Raw genomic sequence first — 22,855 nt, forward strand, 5'->3', positions numbered from 1 at the left:
ACAAATAGAAAAAACAGGTGTAGTCTTACTTCCTGTATAGCATATTCAATCTTCAATACAATTTGGATTATTACTTGAGTTAAGCAGAAATATTCCACAGCCCAGCCACCCGCTTTCCTAGGCACCAGCTGTGAAAATCACCACAGCCTTGCCCGTCCATAAAACACAGCCCAGACATGCACATTTGCCAGCTGCTAGGCCTTAAAGGCTAGTGATGGCCTTATGAAATTTACTCAACTGCATAAAGAGGAGAAATGGGAAACTCTAAGCTGTTTCCGGAGAGTATTATGCTAAAGCTTTGTTGATTACATTGAGTATTTTTATTGCAATTTCAAGGTTTTTTTTAATGGTAAATATCTCCAAAGTTTGAGAGTGAACGTTAATTTTGCATACTGCTTTAAAGATTTATAGTATCATCCAAGAATACACTCACCTTCACATGTAACACCTTTAATCCTGGCAAACCCTCTTGGGCAAGCTGTATCTGTAGGAACATTAAGACGCATTTTTACTTCATTATGAAAGAAAACACAAGTGTCTTAAGTTCAAGAAACAATATAATGACATCTAAATGGAACTAAAGAAAAAACATAAGGCCGAGTCTTAAAGTCTGAGGACTCCAGCTGTCCCCTCTTCATTCAGTAGGGCACATGACTTGCTATGGCAAATTCATTGGTATTGACCCATATTGAGATTCTCATAATTTTCCCATAATTCTTTCTTGCTCTGAGATTGACAACTGGATTATAAGTAAACAAATAAAAATTCAAGGGACAGAGTAATCAAGTTCTACTTGAATACTACATTAAATAAAGATACAGGAGGAAGCAGGTATCTAGTAACTAGATTCTAGATGATTTCTTTCCTTGTTTAAAATGTTTAGAAAGTCTGCATACAGTACCAGACCTCCTAAATACATATTGATACATATTTTCTTTTTTTTTTTGAGTTGGAGTCTCACTCTGTTGCCCAGGTTGCAACGCAAGTGGTACAATCATCACTGCTCACTGCAGCCCTGACCTCCTGGGCTCAGGCGATCCTTCTGCCTCAGCCTCCAGAGTAGTTAGGACCACAGGTGCATGCCACCACACCCTGCTGCTTTTTAATTTTTCTTTTTTTGTAGATATGAAGTTTTGCTATGTTACCTAAGCTGGTCTTGAACTCCTAGGCTCAAGCAATCCTCTCACCTCAGCCTCCCCGGTTCTGGGATTGCAGGCATGAGCCACTGTGCCTAGCCTTAAATACACATTTCAGGTGGTGAAAAAATTGAGCCAGAAAAGGTAATATTTTAGCAAGGGTAAATGATTATATGGTTGTCTTCACTAAGGAAATACATAGTGAAAAAGTGCCCTAGCTGAGGAAGAAGTTTTCCAACAAGAAGCCCTGAAGTCCCTCAGCCGGGCTCTTACCTAGTTCACACCGCTCACAAGGGCTCCCCCAGGCAGCTCCAAGGGTGGCACAGCATTCAGATTTCAGAGTGGCTCCATTAATGTTCACCTCACAGCGGCTGTCCTGGATGTTGAGCCAGCATGTCCCCTTCAGGCTGTCTGAAAAGGAATAGAAAATGTTGGGGAGCTCTTACCACTGAAGAAGATATAATTCAGCTACATATTCCAGAGGCACTTGTTAAAGTATGAAAAAAAATTGGGGAGCTCTTACCACTGAAGAAGATATAATTCACCTACATATACCTTTTGTTAAAGTATGAAAAAAAAAAGATTTTTAAACTTAGTAGCATATTTTTGAACTTGAAAAAAAATATGAGGCATTTGTTAAAGTATGAAAAAAAAGATTTTTAAACTTAGTAGCATATTTTTTGAACTCACTTCCATGTACATGCATTCAAATATGATATAGTATACATATGTACTATATATATATATCTCACATAATATGGTAATTAATATTACAATATGTACTGATATTCAAGGAGGTACTGCCCCTGAATTTTATGCTGATACTTAGAAACACAGTGCATTACCATGATAAGATCATTATCTGTGTGAAAAATGTTAATACAATTAATCCTTTATGACAAATGCTTTGTATTTAAGATTTTATCAAATAAAATCCTGCAAATAATCTCCTTCTCTCCCAATTGCCTAACAAATAAACCACACACAATTTATGTCCTTTTGTGGAGAAAGCTAATATTTCTCCAACTGAGGATAATTATTTGATGAATAATTTGAAATTAAAAAAACCTCTCAAGGCCTGGCTCAGTGGCTTAGCCTGTAATCCCAGCACGTTGTGAGGTCGAGGCGAGTGCCTGAGACCGTGGGTTCAAAACCAGCCCGGGCAACTTGGCAAGCCCTACCTCTACAATAAATCAAACATTAGTAGGGCATGGTAGTGCATGCCTGTAGTTTCGGCTACTTGGAAGGATGAGCCAGAAGGATCGTTGGAGCCCAGTAGGTCGAGGCTGGGGTGGCCGTGAGCATGCCACTGCACTCCAGCCTGGGCGACGGAGTGAGACTCAACTCAAAACAAACAAACAAACAAAAAAACCTTTAAAACTAAGAAGAAATAAACATCGTTGATAAAATCACCACTAAAACATACCCAGGGCTAATATCTGATCTATTATATTTTCTTTTAGGCATTTTTCCTATGCATACATAGGATAGTCAGGAAATCATAATTTATGATATGGCATCTGAATAGAGATATAAGGAGAATAAACCATGAAAACCTGGGTGAAGAATATTCCAGCCAGAGAGTGATCTAAGTGGACTCTAGATGGGAACATGTCTGACACATAGGAGCAAGAAGTATGCCAGTGGGGTTAAGGTGGGGGGGTAGGTAGAGCATGGGGAGACAAAGTCACAGCAGGAGTGATTATGAAGGCAGCACATGCTTTGGCAAGGACTTGGGTTTTACTAAGTAGACTCAGGTGCCAAAGACTTTATAGATAGGGTTCCTAGATAAAGGATGACACGCTCTGACTTATGTGTGAAAAGAATTACCTGGTGACTATGCAGAAAATAGACTGTTGGGTAGCAAGTATGGGGAAAAAAGGTAAAGTAGCAGCTATAGTAATAATCATGAGGAGAAATGATGGTGATTTGGGTTAGGGGTTGGTTGTGGTGTTAAAATTTAAATAAACTTCAAGTACAATCAATAGGTTTTGCTGATGAATTCTATGTAGAATTTGAGAGAAAGACATCAAGGATGATGCCAAGGTTTTGTGTGTGTGTGTGGGGGGGGGGAGCAACTGGAAGAATGGATTTGCCATTTGCTGAGATGGAAGTGTTTCTAGAAGACTCAAGTTTTAGCCAAAAGATAGGAATTAAGTTTTAGTCATGTTCAATTTGAAATGTCAGTTAGATATCCAGGTGGACACACTATGCAGATAGATCGAAATACAAATCTGGATTTAATAGAGAGGTTGAGGATGGAGGGATAAATGTGAAAGTCAAAGTAGATGCCATCTGACTGTAGGCGAGAAGCAAAGACGTCCAAGGACTGACTTGTGGAAAACTTCAGGTTGGAGGTCAAAAAGATAAGGAAGACTTAGCAAAAGAAACAGAGATAATGGGCCAGAAAAGTGAAAGAAGAAGACAGGTATGCCTGGAAGCCAAAACACGATACTTCTTGAGAAGGAGGGGTGAGTATTAGATAAACACTGCTAATAATCTAAGATGAGGAACAAGAATAGAGCACTGAATTTGACAGCAGAGTGGTCACTACCCTTGCCACATGCATGCAAATTGGGGACAGAGTGCAGACTAAGCCAATGATGAGGAAAACCGGTCAGGATTACACAGAGCCATCGGACCAGAGCAGTGTCATGCAGGAAAGATTAATCAAATTTATTGTTCTATATTAGTCATACCAACCACAATATAGCAGCCTTTTTAAGCAGTTTGCAGAATTGTTTAAGATTAATTTACATTTAGGAAGTTTGAAGAATAGATTCTAAATCCTTAAATAATCTTACCATCCAACTAGTTTATATATGACCTAACCAACTTTAAATTAATAATCACATCATCAAGTTTTTATTCAGTACCAAATTTAGAGACCTGGATTCTGAAAGAAAAGTTGCAAGCTAACCACTGATTAGACCCACTGAAAGTCCTATAAAAAAATACATTCATGACTTTTCCTATGTTTATCTTGCTATTTCCTTTGAAAACTAGAATTATCTTTTTAATAAAAAGTAGATACAAGGACGTGTAACATTTTAAAATATTAGGTAAATTGCATTCTGAGCAGCTCTAGACTAGGATATTAAAATGCATCATAATGAATGAAAACACGTAACACATTGACTGAGAAAAATATGGTGGTGTTTAGTTGTTGGCAATCAGAAGAATGACATAATAACTTGGGGGTAAAAAGTCTTTGTTCTTGTTTCATTAATAAATATAAGGGTAAAAGGCCAAAACAACAGAAGTCTATATGATGAAACAAAAACTGAGATACCTTTGATGCTCAAGTGGCATACAGATTTAGTTTTCTGTGACATTAATTGACTAATGCGGAATTCATTTCCTTTGCATAATAAAATGACTCCATTTCAATTGGAAACTGTGGCTTAGCAAAAATATTTCTGTCTTCCTGGATCCAACCCACACACCTCCCCCCAGCACCCCAACCCTGAATTCTATAAGAAATAAAGTAATGCCCCAGGCAGATGGCAGTCTATTTCCTAATGCTGAGAGCTGAACAAGGCTCAGATTTCACCAGCTGTATCTCACCGGGAAATGAAGAGCTGGTGTTTCCAAAGAGGTTTTCATTGATAATTCTGGACTTAGTCATTTCTCTTCATGTAACAAACAGGTACTCTAGCATCCAGCTACATACGGCTAATATTAGACATAATACTGAAAATACTATTATTTTTGAAAAATATTAAATTGAAAATTCATTTTGGATAGATAAAAAAAAATCTGCCAATTAATTTGATACTGTGTGAAATCAAAATATCTTCCTACTTGGAATATATATTGAAATCACTTTAAAGGTGGATACTGGCTAATGGTTTGAACTGTGGTATGCCTAGTGAATGGAGTCACAGATATTAGAAGTAGGGAACAATTACTCGGACAGTTTTTTCCCCATTCACAGGCTGAATTTTTCCTTATAATAATAGATCAGACCATATTCTTTTATACACATTTTATGGCATTATCCAGAACTGACCTTAAACATTTGAGACATTAAACGATGTTAGTTTAGAAGTTTTCGAATCTTTCCCCCTAGAGATTTTCGAAAGCAAGAAAATAGTTATCTTCTCTTCCTTAGAGCCCCAAAATTTATAATTGATGGGAAAAAATAAAAAAATAAAAAATACCCTCTATGTGTTTTAAACCTTCAAATTCTTGCCCTGTTAACTGAATCAAAATTTCATCACATTTTTGTTTACCATCAAAGGTTGATTATAATAAAGTATGCAGTAGAGATTTGATTGTGTTGATGCCTAAAGCATATTTAGAGCAACAAATATACATAGGTGTGTGGTTTGGAAATGCTTATGTTATAAGATAGCTACTTATTGAAAGATTTCTAGAATTTAACAAAACTGAAAAGACTACCTAGTTTATGCTATTATCTTTTGCTCCTATCTTGATGGTGAGTAAAAACCAACTAATGTAACTTCTAATTATTAGCTTCCTGTAATAATGTTTTGTTTTTATCCGCAGTAAGGCCTGAAGTGTGTGCTTATCTTAGCAGTGAAACTGAGATATCAGTACTGTATATGAATCTTACCAATACAGATCAATCCTGTCGAGCTGAGTTTGCTGCCAGGCGAACATTCACAATTGAAAGATCCAAGGTTGTTCCTGCAGGCCCCATTGACACATGGGTTGCTTTCACACTCATTTATATCTACAATCCAGAAGGAAAAGATTCTGTTAGAACTGCCATGTGTTTCTGGAAAATATTATTCCAACAAGCTATGCTATGCCAGAATGTCTGGTAAACTTGGCTCTTGTAATTTTAATATGGATCTATGAGGCATAAAGTGAATGAGGACTGGAGACATGCATTTTCACAGCACGGACACACATCTATAGGACTGGGAACTCAGTAGGACTACCAGGATCAGCCTACTGGGAAAGGGTTCAGTATGTGCTTCTTCAAACCATTATTCCAACTTTATACAAATTGGATTAGTTTTCCTCCCATAACAAGATGTAATTTCATGTGCAACATCTTGTGCACAAACAAAGACTGATTGTTTTTGTCATTTATGGTTTAGTGAGGCTTTGAAAGCATTTAAAAAGCCTATCTTGGAAGCAAAATATCATAACGCTGGCCTTAATTTCAAACGCTTGGGTACAAATCAGGAAAAAGAGCTGAAAGTCTCATGCTGGGCACAGAATTCTCCTCTAGTCACTATCTACCATTCTCTCTTTACCTGTTCACATTTACCTGTTTAGTCCACCAAGGTTTTTCAAACACAATTAATTTGGGTAAAATAAAAATCAAAGAAACTTGAAGTATGAGTAATTACTTTAAATGGCTTCTATAATCATTAATATTACTTGAGTTGTAAATTAAATCATATGCTGTAATCTAAACAATTTCTTTTGATGGTCAGAAGTAAACAGAACTGCAGTGCACCTGTGTTCTCAAGTGCAGACTAAAGACAATGTCAAGTCCATAAAATGAAATAGTTGAACATAGGAGTTAATGAAAAGTAAATATAAGCTTCAGGTAAAGTACTGGAAACAATATCAAAGATACTTTCAGTATAAATTCAACCACTCAGTGTAAAGAAGTGGCACACAGATTTCTTTCTCTACTTAGTTATCTGAAACAGGTAAGCATACCTTTACACATTTTATATTGAACATTCGGGTTTCTGAGTTCACAAGAATACTTTTTCTTTTCCTAAACATTTCTTTGAGTTTATTATAAAGCACTTTACTATATTGAGGAAAACATGTAAACAAATAATTAGAAGACTGTGATGCTTACTCATGGATGTCTCAAGTCAAATATGAATTAAATTAATCATTAAAGAGCAGGGCTCAGAGTTGATTTTCAAGTCACTGGACTTGAAAATGTGGATAACAGGCATGCTGCTTTTTTGTCACCTCAACATTACTGAAGAAGTACCAGGTGCTAACTTAATTCTTAAAATGAAGTTGTTTTAGGAAATATAAATGTACTTTGCTTTCAGGTTGCTTGTGTGAGAAAATCTCTTAAAAGAAAAATATGAGAACAGGATTTATAAATATAGAACAGATTTCTAATAGAGACATCTGTCCCAGAGTGATGAAATTCTTTCATAAAAACACAACATAAAAAGAAACTAGATAATCAGAAAGGGAGAAATTAACTAATCTGAGGAGAGGCAATATATAATTCTCCTATTAATTTCATTTATAAGAAGCCAAAAAAGAGAAAAATGTCAATATTTTGTATTTTAGAAACCCCTATTTTAAATAAATCAATTATAAACTCAAACATTATAAACACATGCAATGACAACTACAAATATCAACTATTTAGTTTTCCTTTAAATAAAATGTTTTTATGTTATAAATGTCATGGAAGTAGTTCACTGTACATTCCTGGAAATAAACTTCAAAGCACATCTGGTTTACATTTAACTAGTTATGTCACTGGAAACACAATCTAAACCACAGTGCTTGCTGTAAAAATTTTAACTTTCACAGACTCTGAGAGCTCAAACAAAAAAGTAAAATAAAGTTTTTGTAATTTCAGAAAAGCTTTACTTTCTTTGTTATCAATATTTGTCAAATGTTTGAAATAGCCTTTTGAAAACATGAATGACAAATAAAATTAGTTAATATAACAAATGTGCACACAGAAAGCTAAAATCTGCAATGAGTTTGCTAATAATTCCCTGTCTAGTCTTTGGAAATTAGTTAAGAAAGAACAGAATGAAGACAACTGCTTCAGACAGAAAAATTTACTGTTTGAATATAACAGCTGAAATAAGGAAGAGACCCAAGGGAAAAAGATTAATGGCCTTCAGATCTATTTTTTGCAAAACACCTAATAAAATGCAAATATCTTAACAGTGAGAAGAAAGTGTAGAAACAACAGTTATTTGGTAAGATTTCCCATGATAAATCATTTTTATTTCCTCCAATGTTGTAAGGTTGTAGCCAAAATAGTTGTCTATCATTTCCTTATTTACATAACATGAACTGCTTTCCTTTGAGTGACAGATAAAAAATTGTTTTCATATTAAAGAAACGGTTCAGATTTATCAAGAACAAGCAACTTTGAACAAAATAAGTGACGATCACTCTCTAATCCTTACTGTTGCCTAATTTAGTATCAATGTGCCTTAATATTTACATAATCATTGAAGGTTACACTATTAAACAACATCGGCTCCTACCCTTCTTAATTGTTCGTGAACTTCTCTGGTATTTTAGCTTTTAGTACCTTTCTACTCTATCTTACTTGTAATTGGACAAAAAACAACTTGTAAATAATTATTGCCAATTCAGTATACATAGCAAACAAAAACAGACACCATCCATATGTAACTCTCTCACAACAGCCCTAAAGGGTGTTGTTGTGGACAGGGAAATCAGTCCCAACAATCACCAGTTGTCCATGTTAAATCTAGAGTTTCCTCAGTTAAATCTGATATCCTAGGCTGCTCTTGCTTTCAAAGTTTCCTGAGATTTAGCAGAAGCTACCTTTCAAATACAATACAGAAAACTGATCAAGCACAGTGGGAAAGAAGTGTAGAAAGTTGGGAAAACAAAAACTTTTGAAATCTCCTACTTCTCCAAAAACATTGTGAAGGAAATATAGCTAGAATAATTTTTCTCAAGTATGTTTCTCAGAGCAAGTCTGGAAAATAATAGCTGTTAGAAGAGGGAGTAGGACCTGGAAGATAGAGACTCTGTAGTTAAATACATTGTGAGAGGCCTGAGCTGGTCTACAAAGAGGGCTCTTATAACCTGTAGAAAGGTATTTCAAACTCTTAAGTATGCCCTTGATCATCTATGGAGAAGATGAATCTTCATATACTTTAACTGGGAATGAAATGAATGCTTCTCTTTGAGGAGTTCCTGAAAAGATGCTAGACTATCTGGGAAACAGTTACCAGAACTAAGTTTGGGAAAAGGAGATTTTTATGCCGAGGTGCTTTTTGTTTTTAATTTCTTTAGGCTAATTACTGTTTTTCAGAGATTCCTCCAATTTTACAAACTTTGCATTGCACTCTGTAATTGACTTCAGTAGAGTCATCTTTGTTTTGGCATCTTGTTCCGTGGTCCTAACTGGTGCCTGTTCACAAGAATGCTTTGAAGTTAAACAGTACGAAAAAGACAGAATGTTAATATGTTTTTGCATAGTATTATTGTTGCAATTTTCTTTGCTGTGGAATCACTAAGAAACAAATTTAACAAAGAAGGAAAGAGCTATTCCATAATAATTCAAGATAAAAATCTTTTTAAAAAAGTGATTATTCAGAAGCAGTAACTAGATTTGGGAATGTTATGAGACTCCTTTGTAGGCCCACACAACAAGACTTAAGCAGGAACAATGAGTAGTAGTTTGATCAAGACACAAAAACATAACTGAATGTACTCATCACTTTGCCAGCATCTCACTAAAAATAAGGACTTCCCTAAGCATTTAACTCACTTAAGTAACTTTCACCGCAGAAAAAAATGTGGCCAAAAGAAAAGAAAGTTTGAAAATACTGGTTTATGATCTACAAGCCCAAATGACAACTCTTAAATTATCAAATCAAAAGGACAATTTCCTCAGACTAAAAATTTGATTATAATTACCATTTTTATTTAGACCTCAAATATTTTCCAAGTCAAGTTCTTGGGCTATCAGTTCATAAATCGATCCATTTATCATTTCATAAATAAAATGACTAAAAGTTAACTTTGCCATTATAATTCAGGTTTCTAGGTTAATGTGTAGGACTGGTTTTTAAAGGGGAAAACAAAATAAGAAAACATAAATAAGATATATATTATTTCAGGATAAAACAATATGGTTCCCTCCATTTTTTTTACCCCATTTCAAAATGTTTGTCCCTGATGTTTGTTGATATTTTATCTGAATGGAATCAAATGGAAGGTGTTTGTAAACTAGGTCAGGTGCATACTATTTCTAAAACAGGCAGACTGGCTGGATAAGATTATAAAATAAAGAAAATATTCAAACTATATTCTTCTTAATCTATTGCTTCATCAGTGTAATTACAATTTATACATCTGTAGGTACTTTCTATTCACAAAGAAGGCAAAGAAGACACCTCTTACCTTCACAGGTCTCTGTCTCGGTCCTGAACACGTACCCAGGTGGGCACGTGCAGCTGTAACTTCCTGGAGTGTTTCGGCACAGTCCATTATCACAAAGTAGTCTGTTTACTAAGCATTCATCAATGTCTGAAAGCAAACATTGGAAGATAGGAGATACTCAAATTTAAACGTGTGTCACAGTGACCAAGAGTGTTTAATTTTTCTTTTTCCCTCACTCCTCTCTCTCAGACTTTTTATGCAACAGCACACTCCTTAATCCTAAGCAAAATATATTTCGTTTTATTCAAATGGGACATTCTTATGTGATGGCTGCTTTTAAGGTGCTTTAAAGTCTGTGGAAACTGTGCTAGTTTGGAAAGGGTACGTTACTACTTTGTTCTATTCTTCATTTGCTTTTTGTCCTGTAATGGTATTAGATATCTTTTAAAGCACTCATAAAATATATCAAAAGATTAACTTAATTTGCCTATATGCTTGCTTATATATGATAAAAGTAAGAGATGGTATTTTTCATGCTTTTCCTGATTAAGATGTTTAAAAAGAGCTGAGTGTAGAGACCCACGACTGTAATCTCAGCACTCTGGGAGGCAGAGGCAAGAGGACTGCCTGAGCCCAGAGGTTTGAGACCAGCCTGGGCAACATGACAAGACCTCATTTCTACAATAAATCAAAAAGCTAGCTGAGTGTGGTGGCATGTGCCTGTGGTTCCAGCTACTTGGAAGGCTGAGGCAGAAGGACTGTCTAAGCCCAGCAGGTCAAGGCTACTGTAGCCATGAACGTGTCACTGCACTCCAGTCTTGGTAACAGAGTAAGACTATGACTCAAGGAAAAAAAAAAAAAAAAGAATAGAAGAAAGAATGCATCACATAGCAATGAAACAAAAGGTATTTACTAATCTATTTCCATTATGTTTCTATCTCAGATACAATTAGTTATTAATGAAAAATTAATTATGTATTTTGTATAATCCTTTAGAGTCTAGAACAGCCTATAATAACAACTAAACCTCCAATTTAAAAGGTTCACATTGAGTTATACCTTCATATCAGCACTCTCATTTTTGCAAAGTGTAATTAATTATAGAAAGAAATAAAAACCCTGGTATGAAGAGTTCCTTTTACTTAAAGTTATAATTTTAGTCTTGCAAATAACACTGGTCCTTTATTAAAAAATAATCTGACAGTGTGAAGATTTGGAAGAGAGATCAGAAAAGCATTTCCTGTACTCCATTACCACTGACATTATCATTTTTTGTGTTTTATTTTATCTTTTCCCCTTTGGATATCATGTATTTGCTCCAATTCTGAATCTTGATATTTTAAAGATTAACATTATATTTTAAAGTTTGCCGTAACTTTCCCATAAGAGTACAATATGGGCACAAATTGTGACTGCCTCACTATTTTCTTACCCATTTTTCTATCTATGCATTGAATTGTGTTCCTCAAAAAAGATAATATTGAAGTTCTAACTCCCAGTATTTCAGAATGTGACCTTATTTGAAATAAGATTTTTATAGAAGTAATCAAGTTATAATGGGATCATTAGCTGTCCATGTAAACAGGGGAAATTTTGACTTTGCTTGTAGTGAATAAAAGCTAGCTCAGTTTACTTGCTAGAAATGTTCAATCATTTCTGGCTTTGATCAGAAATTGATTGTCTATTCCAATTTCTATAAGGGTGCCTTCTGTGTTTTCCAAGATTCTTATAGTTTGAGGTTTTACGTTTAAGTCTTTGATTCATTTAGAGCTAATTTTTGTGTATGATAATAGGTGGGGATCCTATTTCATCCAAGCAATAAGAGATGAGATAGACAAGTAGACAAGTGAGATCTCATCAAACCTGAAAAGCTTCTGCAAAGCAAAATAAACCATTAAAAGAGTAGGGAGACAGCCCACAGAATGGGAAAATATATTTGCCAATTGTATATCTGGCAAAGGCCTAACATCTAGGATCTACAAGGAACTCAAATGTGCTGAAAGGAAAAAAACAAACAGTTCTAATAAAAAGTGGGAAAAAGATATGTATAGACACGTCTCAAAAGAAGACATATGAGCAGCCAACGGATAAATGAAAAAATGCTCAGCCTCATTAATCATTAAAGGAATGTAAATCAAAACCACACTGAGATACCACCTAACTCCAGATAGAATGGCAATCATTAATAACTCAAAAAACAACAGAAGCTGGAGAGGATGTGGAGAAAGAGAATGCTTCTACACTGCTGGTGGGAGTGGAAACTAGTATAACCTCTGTTGAAAACAGTATGGCAATTTCTAAAAGATCTAAAAATCGACTTTCCATATGACCCAGGAATCCCCCTTCTGGTAATACCCCCAGAGGAAATCAAATCATTCTACAAAAAAGATACCTGCCCAGCATGTTTATTGCATCATTATTCACAATAGCAAAAACATGAAAACAACCATGCTGCCCATCAAAAGTGGACCTGAAAAAAAAATTTGGTACATATACATGATGGAAAATTATGCATCTATAAAAAAGGACAAAATTATGAACTTTGCAGCAACTTGGATGGATTTAGAGTCCCTCATACTCAGTGATCTATCACAGAAGCAAAGAACTGAGTATCATATGTTCTTACTCATAAGTGGACACCGAACATTTACCATAATATTACATGAAAGGTTGGCAGTAGTGGGTCATTGCCAGGGAGGGAGGGGGGAGCATATAGCACTAATAAGGGTACCTAATCCCAAACCAGGTGAAGTGAGGACCAATGGGAGGCCCACACTTCATCTCTGTACAAGGGCCATTTATGTACCTAACCCTGAAATGCACCCCACAGTTTAAAAAAAATAAAATGAAATAATCTTTGACTGATGTTATATACTTAGGACAGATTTTGATACCTATAAGGTATCAAAATCTGTCCTAAGTATATAACATTAATACAGCTTCACACATTCTTCCATATGTATATCTTCAATTCAAGATCAAGTGAATATATTCCATATTACAAACCATTAACAGAAACACAGAAAAATGTATTTCTTTCTAATAATAATCAACATTTGGTTGTAAAAGTCATCAGTTATTGGTTGTCAAAATTACCATGCATAATGAAGGACTGAATACCATTCATTTTATAAAACTATACAAGTGCTCTATGAGAAAATCTAGATTCTTTGCAAAATCTTGAACCCATGAGCTAAGAGAAAACAATGAAACACTGTCAAACCTTCTGATTCACCTCTCCTTTCTTTTGTTAAACATAGATTACATATATACCTGAAGCTTATCAAACATTCCTTTATGAATTAAAAAAAAAAATCTTTTGTCCTAGTTATCATGTTTAGATATATTGCAGCAACTGGTTGTTTCATTATAAAGTCAAAGTTATCTCTATCTGTAGCATTTTATTTTCTTGACATTATTATCCATACTGCCCTGTTAATTTTTGAAATGAGCTTATTAGTGAAAAATTTGAGGGTTAAGATATATGCAGGAAAAAAAACTAAAAACTTAGTATGTGTTCACTAATTTAGGCAACTATTAAGTATAGCTAAAAAAGTTATTACTGTCTAACAAAATTTGACTCTGGTATTTTTAGATCAATGTATACTACAAAAGAAACAAAAAAAAAATGGTAAGAGCTCTAGTTTTAGTCACTTATTTATATTTTTACCTCTCCTCTAATTCATGAGATCAAACTATCTGGAAGTGTATTTTATAATAAATAACTTACCAATACAGTTTCTTCCAGAGGCATCTGGTTCATAGCCACTGTTGCAATTACAACGGTAACTACCACGTAAGTTTTCACAAATTCCATTGGCACATATATCAGGATCCAAAGCACACTCATTGATATCTGCAGTAAATATTGAATATTTAATGCTCTCAGATATTCTATTGTTTGTTGATAAATGCTGGTCTAATAAAGATAATTTAACTTATGAAGTGTTGACTTCTGCAAACCCACCATTTGCCTGCCTTTCAGAAAGGAAAAGGAACTGGCAATAAAGAGTAAGAGAATAAAATTAAGAGATACCGGGCACTACACTGGAAATTAAAATTATAATAATAAAAGGAGCAGGCTGAAATTAAAAGAATTAAATCATATAATATTCTTGTTAACAAAGAATATTAACAAAGAAAATTTATATGCTGCTGGCTGAAAATACAAAGGAAAACTCAACTTGATTAGTTTCTGTAACTATCTAACTAAAATACAGAGATTTATTAGAGTGGCCTATATAATTTTATGGTCCCCAAAGGCATAGGATATTTCTAATTTATTATTTTTTTCTGCAGTCAACTAACGTAGAGTGCAGATTAAAGAACCCTACAATTTTACTTAAAATGCAGATGAATCTCTTTCTATATATTAAAATATAAATGAGCTTGAAAATTGTAAACATATATGTACTTAAATGTTCAAGATTTCCTATTAAAACTTTGTTAGCTAAAATACTAAATTTAAATAAGAAAACTTTTATGAATCCTACTTCTTTAGTTAGGTAAAAACATTCCAGTATTATTATGCATAAATAGTCTTAAATTATTTTAGGGCAATATATCCCACACTTGATCTGCATCAACTATCTCTTAAAGACTGCTTTCTTCCTAACTCTACCTGCACTATTATTCAATATTTTCTTCTAAAATTGACTCTTCATTTAAACCTAGTTAATACTAACTCCAGCCTCTTCTTAAGCACTGATATCCAATAAATCATGGAGCAGTTTGTTAGTGACATTTTAACAATGCATATTTAACACATACATATTTATCTGAAATGAAAAATGTCCATTTACATACCACTTAATATCATCTATCTTCTAACCATTGTTCTAGAAGATAATTTACCTTATTATTTTACACTAGTAATTTTCATATTACATACAATTAATATTATAGTTATAAATCTATACATTACAGCATAAAATTATTATAAGATTGAGAATCACATAGAGTTACCTCTTCCATCCACAGTGATACCAACTCCACTACTACAAAGGCCATGGAATTCAGCTGTATGATAAAAATAAATAGAAAAATTAAAAAATTCTAAATCTGTTCCATATATAAGACACTTAACTCTCATCTGGGAGAACTATGAGCATTAGTTTTAAAATGAAAAAAAATTAACATTTTCTAGCACATAATTATTATAAGAATCCTGAAATCACAGGTAAGCATAAAGAGGTAAATAAAAACCACTTATCATCATCCTGAATATCACGAATACATTTTCTTTTCTTTTTTCTCAATATTTTCTAAATATGGAAACTAAGAAAATGCAAAATTGTATTATAGAGATTGCATTTCAACTTTGTGTTTTTCTCTTAATAATAAAATAATAACAGCCCAAACTTATAGCTACTTTCCTGGGTACCTGGTATTGTAGCATTTTACATCTAACAATTTAATCTTTCCAATACCACAAACTCGGTGCTTTCGTTTTCTCTCTTTTATAACTGAGAAAACTGTAACAAAGGGCCACTTGCACCCCACAACTTTAAAATAAATAAATTAAAAATAAGTAAATAAATAAAAATAAAACGAAGAAAAAGGCAATTAAAAAAGCTAAACAAACAAACAAAAAAACCATGGCAGTAACTCTCCAAAGGTCATAGAAATTGGGAGTGGGGTGCAGCCTTAGTTCCCGAGTACTCTATCACTGACATGTCATGTCAATGCCCCATTTAAACAGACCATTTAATTTTTTTTTCTCAGTCATGTGGAGATACCACATAAGCTCAATAAATCTTACTGATTAAATTAGGTTAGTCCAACTTTTAGCAACTATCACAAATAGTATGAAGTTCAACTTTATAACTAGGATAATCTCTCAGAAGTAAACCTACTCACAGTTTATGCCCTTTGAAGGTTTTGGATAGTCACTTCCTTAAATGCCTTAGATTCCCTTCCATCAGCAGTATAAGAAAGCACCTATTTTTGTATACTCTTACTATCACTGGGAAAAATCAATTGTCTGTACTTTACCAACATGGCAACAACAATGCCACCTTATTTTATTTTATTTTAATTTTAGAGAGACTGACCTCTTTTTACATGGTAATATTCCATTTACCTTTGCATTTTGTGAAATTCTATTTGTGTATATTACACTTTTTTCTATAGAGGATTTTATCTTCTGTTATTGACTAATGTAAATTCCTAAAAAGATTGCAGAATGACACATGAAAATATTTTCCAAGTTTACATGTGTATTTTAATCTTTGGTGTCTGCTTTGAAAGTAATTTACCATTAAAAAATAACAAAAAATTATATATTCCATGTAAAAATTATTTTAAGGTTTAATGAAGAGACCTCATTTCATATTTCTTTCCCAAAAGTTATCAATAATATTCATTACTCAGTTTATTTTTTCCTCACTGTTCTAAAATGCTGTCTTTATTATGTCCTACATTTATATTCAGATTTGTTTCTAGATTCATTATATCAGTTCACTTATCTTTTTATCTAGTCCTATATCAATTTTTGTTCTTCTTTTATAATATGCACAATTCAGTTTAGTATATTTAGGGCTAGATTACCTTTCTTTTTCTTTTTCTTTTTAAAGTCATACTCCATAATTCTTCTGGAAGCATCAATTCATTTTACCAAGTTTGAACAATTTAGGAATTTTCAGGGAATTACAAGTCATTTCTTTTGTGGGAATGTTTTCTCTATCCTCCACAGGGGAAATTTTGTCTTTTTTTTTTTCCAAGACCAAACTAAAAGTGTTCCCTTCTGTGAAGTCTTTCCCAGCTGCTCCAGGCTACTAACTGCTCCTTCCTTTGTGCTCTCCCAGTTCTTTGTTTATGTCTCTTTTAAGGTACTAATCATTCTAAACTGTAATTTATATGTTTGCCTTCCTGTATTCTCAACTATTCCCAACTTTAAGGACAAACAGCAATTGTGTTTATTTTTGAATTCCTAGTAGACTTACATATATTCGTCAATATAGGATTAGTGAAAGTTAGAATAAACAAGAGTCAACCTTATCAGCCTAGGAGTCTGGAAGTACTGACCTGATGGACTATGGCCTGAGATCATTGTGTCAATATTTAAAAAATAAAATAAAATCATGTTCTCGTATATTTATAACCTTAAAAGTAGTCAGTAAATTTTATGCTACTTATCATTAGAACATCACAGATCAAGTAGTCATGCAAAAAATCTACTGTAACAATCATAACTGTGTCAGCAAATAGATTTTTCCATTTACTGTGTGTTCTCTGTCTAGAAATCGTTGTAAATACAAGCCAAATCTCATTATATCCCTCACATGCTTACACAGCATTGGCTTTGTTTTCTTCAATTAAAGACGATGAGGAAACACGTCAGAGCCAATGTACTCTTTGGCCATATCAAATGTTGTATACTTATCAGGTGTGAATATGGCACATATGACTACCTGAATTTTTAGCAGGGCATGGCTGGCAGGGCTCTCCAAAACCATAGTCTGGATTGGCACAGCAGCACTCGGACTTGGTCACTGCGCCAGGGAAAGGGCGCACACATACTCCTTTCTTGATTCCACCATAGCAGGTACTGCGCATGTGAGTATCTAAAGAAGGTATAAGAACAATGACTTCAGATAGTGAGAGGAACAAAGAGATTTCCAAATGGAAGTCTTCTTTTAACCTAACCACCACATCGGGAGCTTCTAACAAGAGTATGCCACTTTTACTGTGTATCTTTAGTATCTAACAGTATTAGGAAATCAACATATGTTTCTTGAGTGAGAGAAAAAAATGACTTTTTTCTAAGTTTTATGATCTACACAAGAGTCCATTATCCCACTTATCCTCACAGGTCTTTCATTGAACTAGTGATATTTCCACAGGTCTAAACAACACTTTGAGCTTTAATCACTGGCTATACCATTCTCAAAGTGACATTTATTATTTCTATTTTAGAAGTTCTCATAAATAAGAAGTGCAGTGAAGTTAAACTACCTTGGGGAACACTGCTTGGACATGAAATGTCTTACTCCCACTTTCTGAGTTAGGAGGCCAGGATATTACTTGTGACTGTGTTATAAATCTCAAACACTCAGAAAATCCAGTTAAAAAAATAATAACTACCACTATGTATCTTTAATATTGTGCTAGTTGCTTTACAGGTAGTATCTCATTAAGCAGTCAGGTCAACAACTCTATAGGATAGTGGTCATAATCCACATTTTATAGATTGGGAAGATGAAGTTCAGAGCTACATATATAGCTTGAATTTCTTGAATATCCAATGCCAGAATTGGGATTCAGAAAAGGCTTGTGTGATTTCCAAAATTCTTCCTCTTTCCACTATGTTATGCTACATCCCAAAGAAGTATATCCTGCTTAGATTTCTTATTCTCAATTTTCATGAAATATAGTACAACTTTATGAGCCAGTAAATGGTGAACTATAAAAAACTCAGAACACCATAAAGGTCAGAGAAGCAGTGTCATTTTTAAGCAGTATATTGATATGGTAATTTCATCAAAGATAACATCTATTATAAATGTCTATAGCTATTCACAACTTTTGGAAATAATTTTATCTGCTTGTTATGCAAAATGAGTCATCTAAAGGTTTCATATAATCTTGGGGTGTTTCTGATATGAAGAATGTAATTCATGACTGCATTAAAAAATGAAATATGTGTGTGCTCAAATGGAAGATGGCCATGGGATTTACCACCTTTGCCCCTGAAAATTCAACTCAGAAACCTTTGCTGCTTCTGCTGTGGCTAAGTTTGGTAGTTTTCTCTGAGTTACACACAACTGTAGGCCCTGACACAAAGATGTATTTGCACAAAAACAACATAATTCATGACCTCCGATGTGATTTTTATGAGCTATTTGGACATTACCGATTACTTTGGAAGGTATCAAGGAATGATCAAAGATACTTATGTTTTTGTGTTAAGAACATATGCCATGCAGAATTTTTAGAATCAAGCAGATAAAAAGCCTGTCAGACTCACTGGAAGAGTGAGACATGTTGCATGCTGGTTTACATTACAGGTTAACTAATCTGTTTAAAGTACTCAAAACGAGAAGTTCCATGAAAAAGAAAGCAGCATAATTTATGTATGGGTCTTAGGAACATAAACTACTCTGGGTTCAGATTACCATGAGATGATCTTACATAAACTACTTTAACATCTTATCAATTAAATAAAGATTAAGTTATATAATAAATGAAAATACGTTTATTAGGAACCTAGCATGGTGCCTAGTACACATTTGAAAACTAACAAAAAATGGTGACCATTTCCCTTTTCTTTTTTTTAAAGACCAGTCAAGTGCAGTAGTGGGAAGGGGGCAAAGTAAAACAAGAGTGCAAGCTGTAACTGACAGTGAATAATTGACATAACTCACTACCTTCATAGTGAGCTTTTCCTGTTCAAAGACCCCAGGTTGGAAAATGAATTCAGGTAATAGTATTGAAATGTAACTGAGCCACCATTCACAGATAGATAGAATAAGAGGTATAATATTAGTAGTACCATCAGAATGTGATCACATAAAGGCTTTGGTGGGGCCTGGGTCTAAGTGCTAAACTATATCTTTTCCATATGTTATCAAATTTCTGTCTTCCTTTTCTTTCTTAAAAAATATGGAATGCTTTAAAGGATTTTCTTAGGTAATTAGTAGATTCTATATACTATTGGCAAAAGATATATGGGTGCAAAATGCTAATTTTATTTTATTTTTCTGTTTTATCAACTTGTCCTTATTTTTAAAACATCAACCCTTAAGATTAGATGTGATGCCCCTATTCTAATGTAATAAAACAAAAATAATAGTATTAATTTACTGGGCATTTACCATGTACCAGATGTCATTCAAAGCTTTACACAGATGAAGTATCTAATATTAATTTATTTAATTCCTAAAATAACCAAAAAGAAAAGGAGGCACAGAGAGGTATCTTGCTCTCAGTTTAGAATTTTTTTGTATTCTAAAAATAATCAGTAATATTATGAGGTGGCTTAAGTTTTCTTTCTTTGAATAAAAAGAAAATTTGAAAGAATGAAACAGACAAAAATACAGTTGCCTTTTGTTTATACCTTGCTTGTGAGTCATACTCCTTCAACATGCTAGTTAATATCATAGCTTAATTTTCTGGAAAAAAAACACATCAATATCTAGAAAAGAAAACTGAACAAACAGAAAAGAAGTCTAAAATTAAAATGCTGTCAGGTGCAGTAGCTCACTTCTGCAATCCCAGCACTCAGAGAAGCCAAGGCAGGAGGATTGCTTGAGCCTAGAAGTTTGAGACCAGTCTGAGCAATATAGCAAGACCTCATCTCTACAAAAGAGAGAAAAATTAGCTGGGTATGGTGGCATGCGCCTGTATCCAGCAACTCAGGAGGCTGAGGCAGAAGGACTGCTCAAACCAAGGAGGCTGAGGATATGGTGAGCCATAATCATTCCACTGCACTCTGAGCGACGGAACGAGACTCCGACTCAAATAAATAAATAAATAAATAAATAAATATTAAAGTAAAATGCTAATCCTAATAATAATTCATTGTAATGTGGTTCATTTCTTTCTTAAACACGCAATGGGTCTAAAAGGCAGAAGACATGAAGAAAACACATCTAGACACTATAGCAATAGCAATACATGATTTCATACATATGACAAATGATGTTTTTATTTGAAAAAGCTTAAATGATCACAATGATGAAGCACTGAGGAGGACAGTCCAATGGTTTCTAATATCTTTCCTGGATGTGGACAAGATAATGAACTTTTGTGTTAGAACACTGAATTCTTTACAACTATTCACCTGTTGGTAGCTTAAGAGAAAAATAATTTCTTAGCTTTTACTCTGTAGGTTTTAACAGAATTGTTTAGGTAATGGAAAAAAGCAAGTATATTAAAGTAACTGAAAATATTTTAGCTCTGTAAGCAGGAAGAAGCTACATTCTTCTAGCTGCTGTATTTGAAATATCCCTGAACAAAGTGCTGACAACCTTGTAGGGTGAAATAAATCCTAGATTGGATAGAGTGGATGAATTTGAGTAACAGATTATTTCCATCTGCTGATACTTAGGTTAGTCCCCTCTTTGGGATACAAATGTTTTGATTCTCACAGGTAATAGTAAAGTACTAACTATATTTAATAATTTCATTTCTCTCAAATATACTCTTAAACCAGTAAGTATTTCTATGTTTTATTGTACAACTTGAAAAATAGAGAATACACAATGGCTAATTCAGTCTAGAAGCTTCATTAAAGTGTACCAGAGAGAAAACTGCATTACATGTATCCTTACAACTGACTCTGCTATCTTTATCATTAAGTCATATTATTTGGGTTCTGAAATGCCAATGACATTTCTGTTTTGCCTGCCTCTTCAAAGTTGATTCCTCGTTTATTTTCACGGAAACCATTTTACAAAAAATATCCAGGAGGAATCTGAATGGCTTAGAATTAAAAAAAATTATCCTTCACAGTCTTCCTTTGCTTCTACAGTTAGCTGCATGATGAAAAGGAATAACTAAAAATATTTCAAACTTATATATATGTCCAAGTTCTACAGTATAAGGTTAATTTATATTTTAATTTTTGTTAGGGCAAAAACAAGAGTTTACTTAAATATAGCTATAATCCTCATTTCATGTCTTGTTATTAATTATAAAATCAAAATCTACTGTATTTAGAATTCAGTTATCTAAGTTTATCAAGGATGCTGGCTTAAGGACAATTTTTTTTTCTTCTTCACCATTTTGACTTGCATCTCATGAGATCCTTCTGAAAAAGATTATCTGAAAGTTTCTACCCATTTAAAAAATTAGTTTTTTAGCTACAATTTACACACCATAGAATTCAGTCATTTAAAGTGTACAATTAATAGCTTTCAGCATATTCACAGACATGTGCATCCATCTCCATAGTTAATTTTAGATTATTTTTGTCATCTCACAAATATCTTTTAGCTATCATAACACTCTCCCACCACCCCCACCCTCTCTGCCTTAGCACAAATCTATGTTATCGCAATAGATTCTGGACATTTTGTATGAATGGAATAATATACTATGTGGCTTTTATGATTGGCTTCTTTCACTTAGCATAATGTTTTCCAGGCAAATCTATGTGTTAGCATGTATCCTTTCAATGGCCAAATATTACTCCACTGTATAGACCTATCTCTATTTTTCAAAGGTCATTTGGAATGCTGGGGTCATTATAGAATGTTCCACTTACCAACACACACGCGTCCATCCATTCCCACAGCCAGGCCTGGGGGACAGTCACAGCGGAAAGACCCTTCATTGTTAATGCAGTGTCCATTCATGCAAATTCCTGGTGTCTGGCATTCATCAACATCTGCCCAGAGGGTGACAGAAGCCAGGCCATTACTGGATCAATTTAACTTTATTACAGGGTTTGCTTGTTGCCATTGTCCTATACTATCAGTCGTTTGTTTTTAGCTTTGTAACTTGTGGAAGAACACATTCATATTATAGCAGATCTCATACACATTTTCAGAAAGACTGAGTAAAAGTTGCTTTACCTATTAAGGGAAAAAAAGGGCCTCACAACCCCCTTTTACATTATTTGGCAACTCTGCTTAATGTTAAGTATCTAATTCAAATTAGTTACATGAAGCAAATTCTTAAAAAATGAAAGCAAACTATTGTAATTT

The 22,855-nt window shown here is 33.9% G+C and overlaps 2 protein-coding genes across 2 annotated transcripts in view; one reads left to right on the forward strand and one right to left on the reverse strand.

Moving 5' to 3' along the window:
• Positions 1-22,855, reverse strand: part of FBN2 (fibrillin 2) — a 256,177-nt gene that overhangs the window by 76,771 nt on the left and 156,551 nt on the right. Inside the window, exons 15-22 of the mRNA XM_008068800.2 lie at positions 22,414-22,536; positions 17,618-17,770; positions 15,171-15,224; positions 13,936-14,061; positions 10,227-10,352; positions 5,716-5,835; positions 1,410-1,547; positions 434-484 (exon numbers count right to left, since the gene is read on the reverse strand). Coding sequence (XP_008066991.1) covers positions 434-484; positions 1,410-1,547; positions 5,716-5,835; positions 10,227-10,352; positions 13,936-14,061; positions 15,171-15,224; positions 17,618-17,770; positions 22,414-22,536 — 891 coding nt within the window. The remainder of the gene's footprint in view (positions 1-433; positions 485-1,409; positions 1,548-5,715; positions 5,836-10,226; positions 10,353-13,935; positions 14,062-15,170; positions 15,225-17,617; positions 17,771-22,413; positions 22,537-22,855) is intronic.
• LOC110596604 overlaps positions 18,868-22,855 on the forward strand; it is a 161,182-nt gene continuing 157,194 nt past the window's right edge. The window contains exon 1 of the mRNA XM_021717935.1: positions 18,868-19,074. Within this exon, the coding sequence (XP_021573610.1) occupies positions 18,868-19,074 (207 nt within the window). The remainder of the gene's footprint in view (positions 19,075-22,855) is intronic.

This window comes from Carlito syrichta, unplaced genomic scaffold, assembly GCF_000164805.1.
Source record: "Carlito syrichta isolate Samal-C Ts95f unplaced genomic scaffold, Tarsius_syrichta-2.0.1 Scaffold311525, whole genome shotgun sequence".
NCBI lineage: Eukaryota > Metazoa > Chordata > Mammalia > Primates > Tarsiidae > Carlito > Carlito syrichta.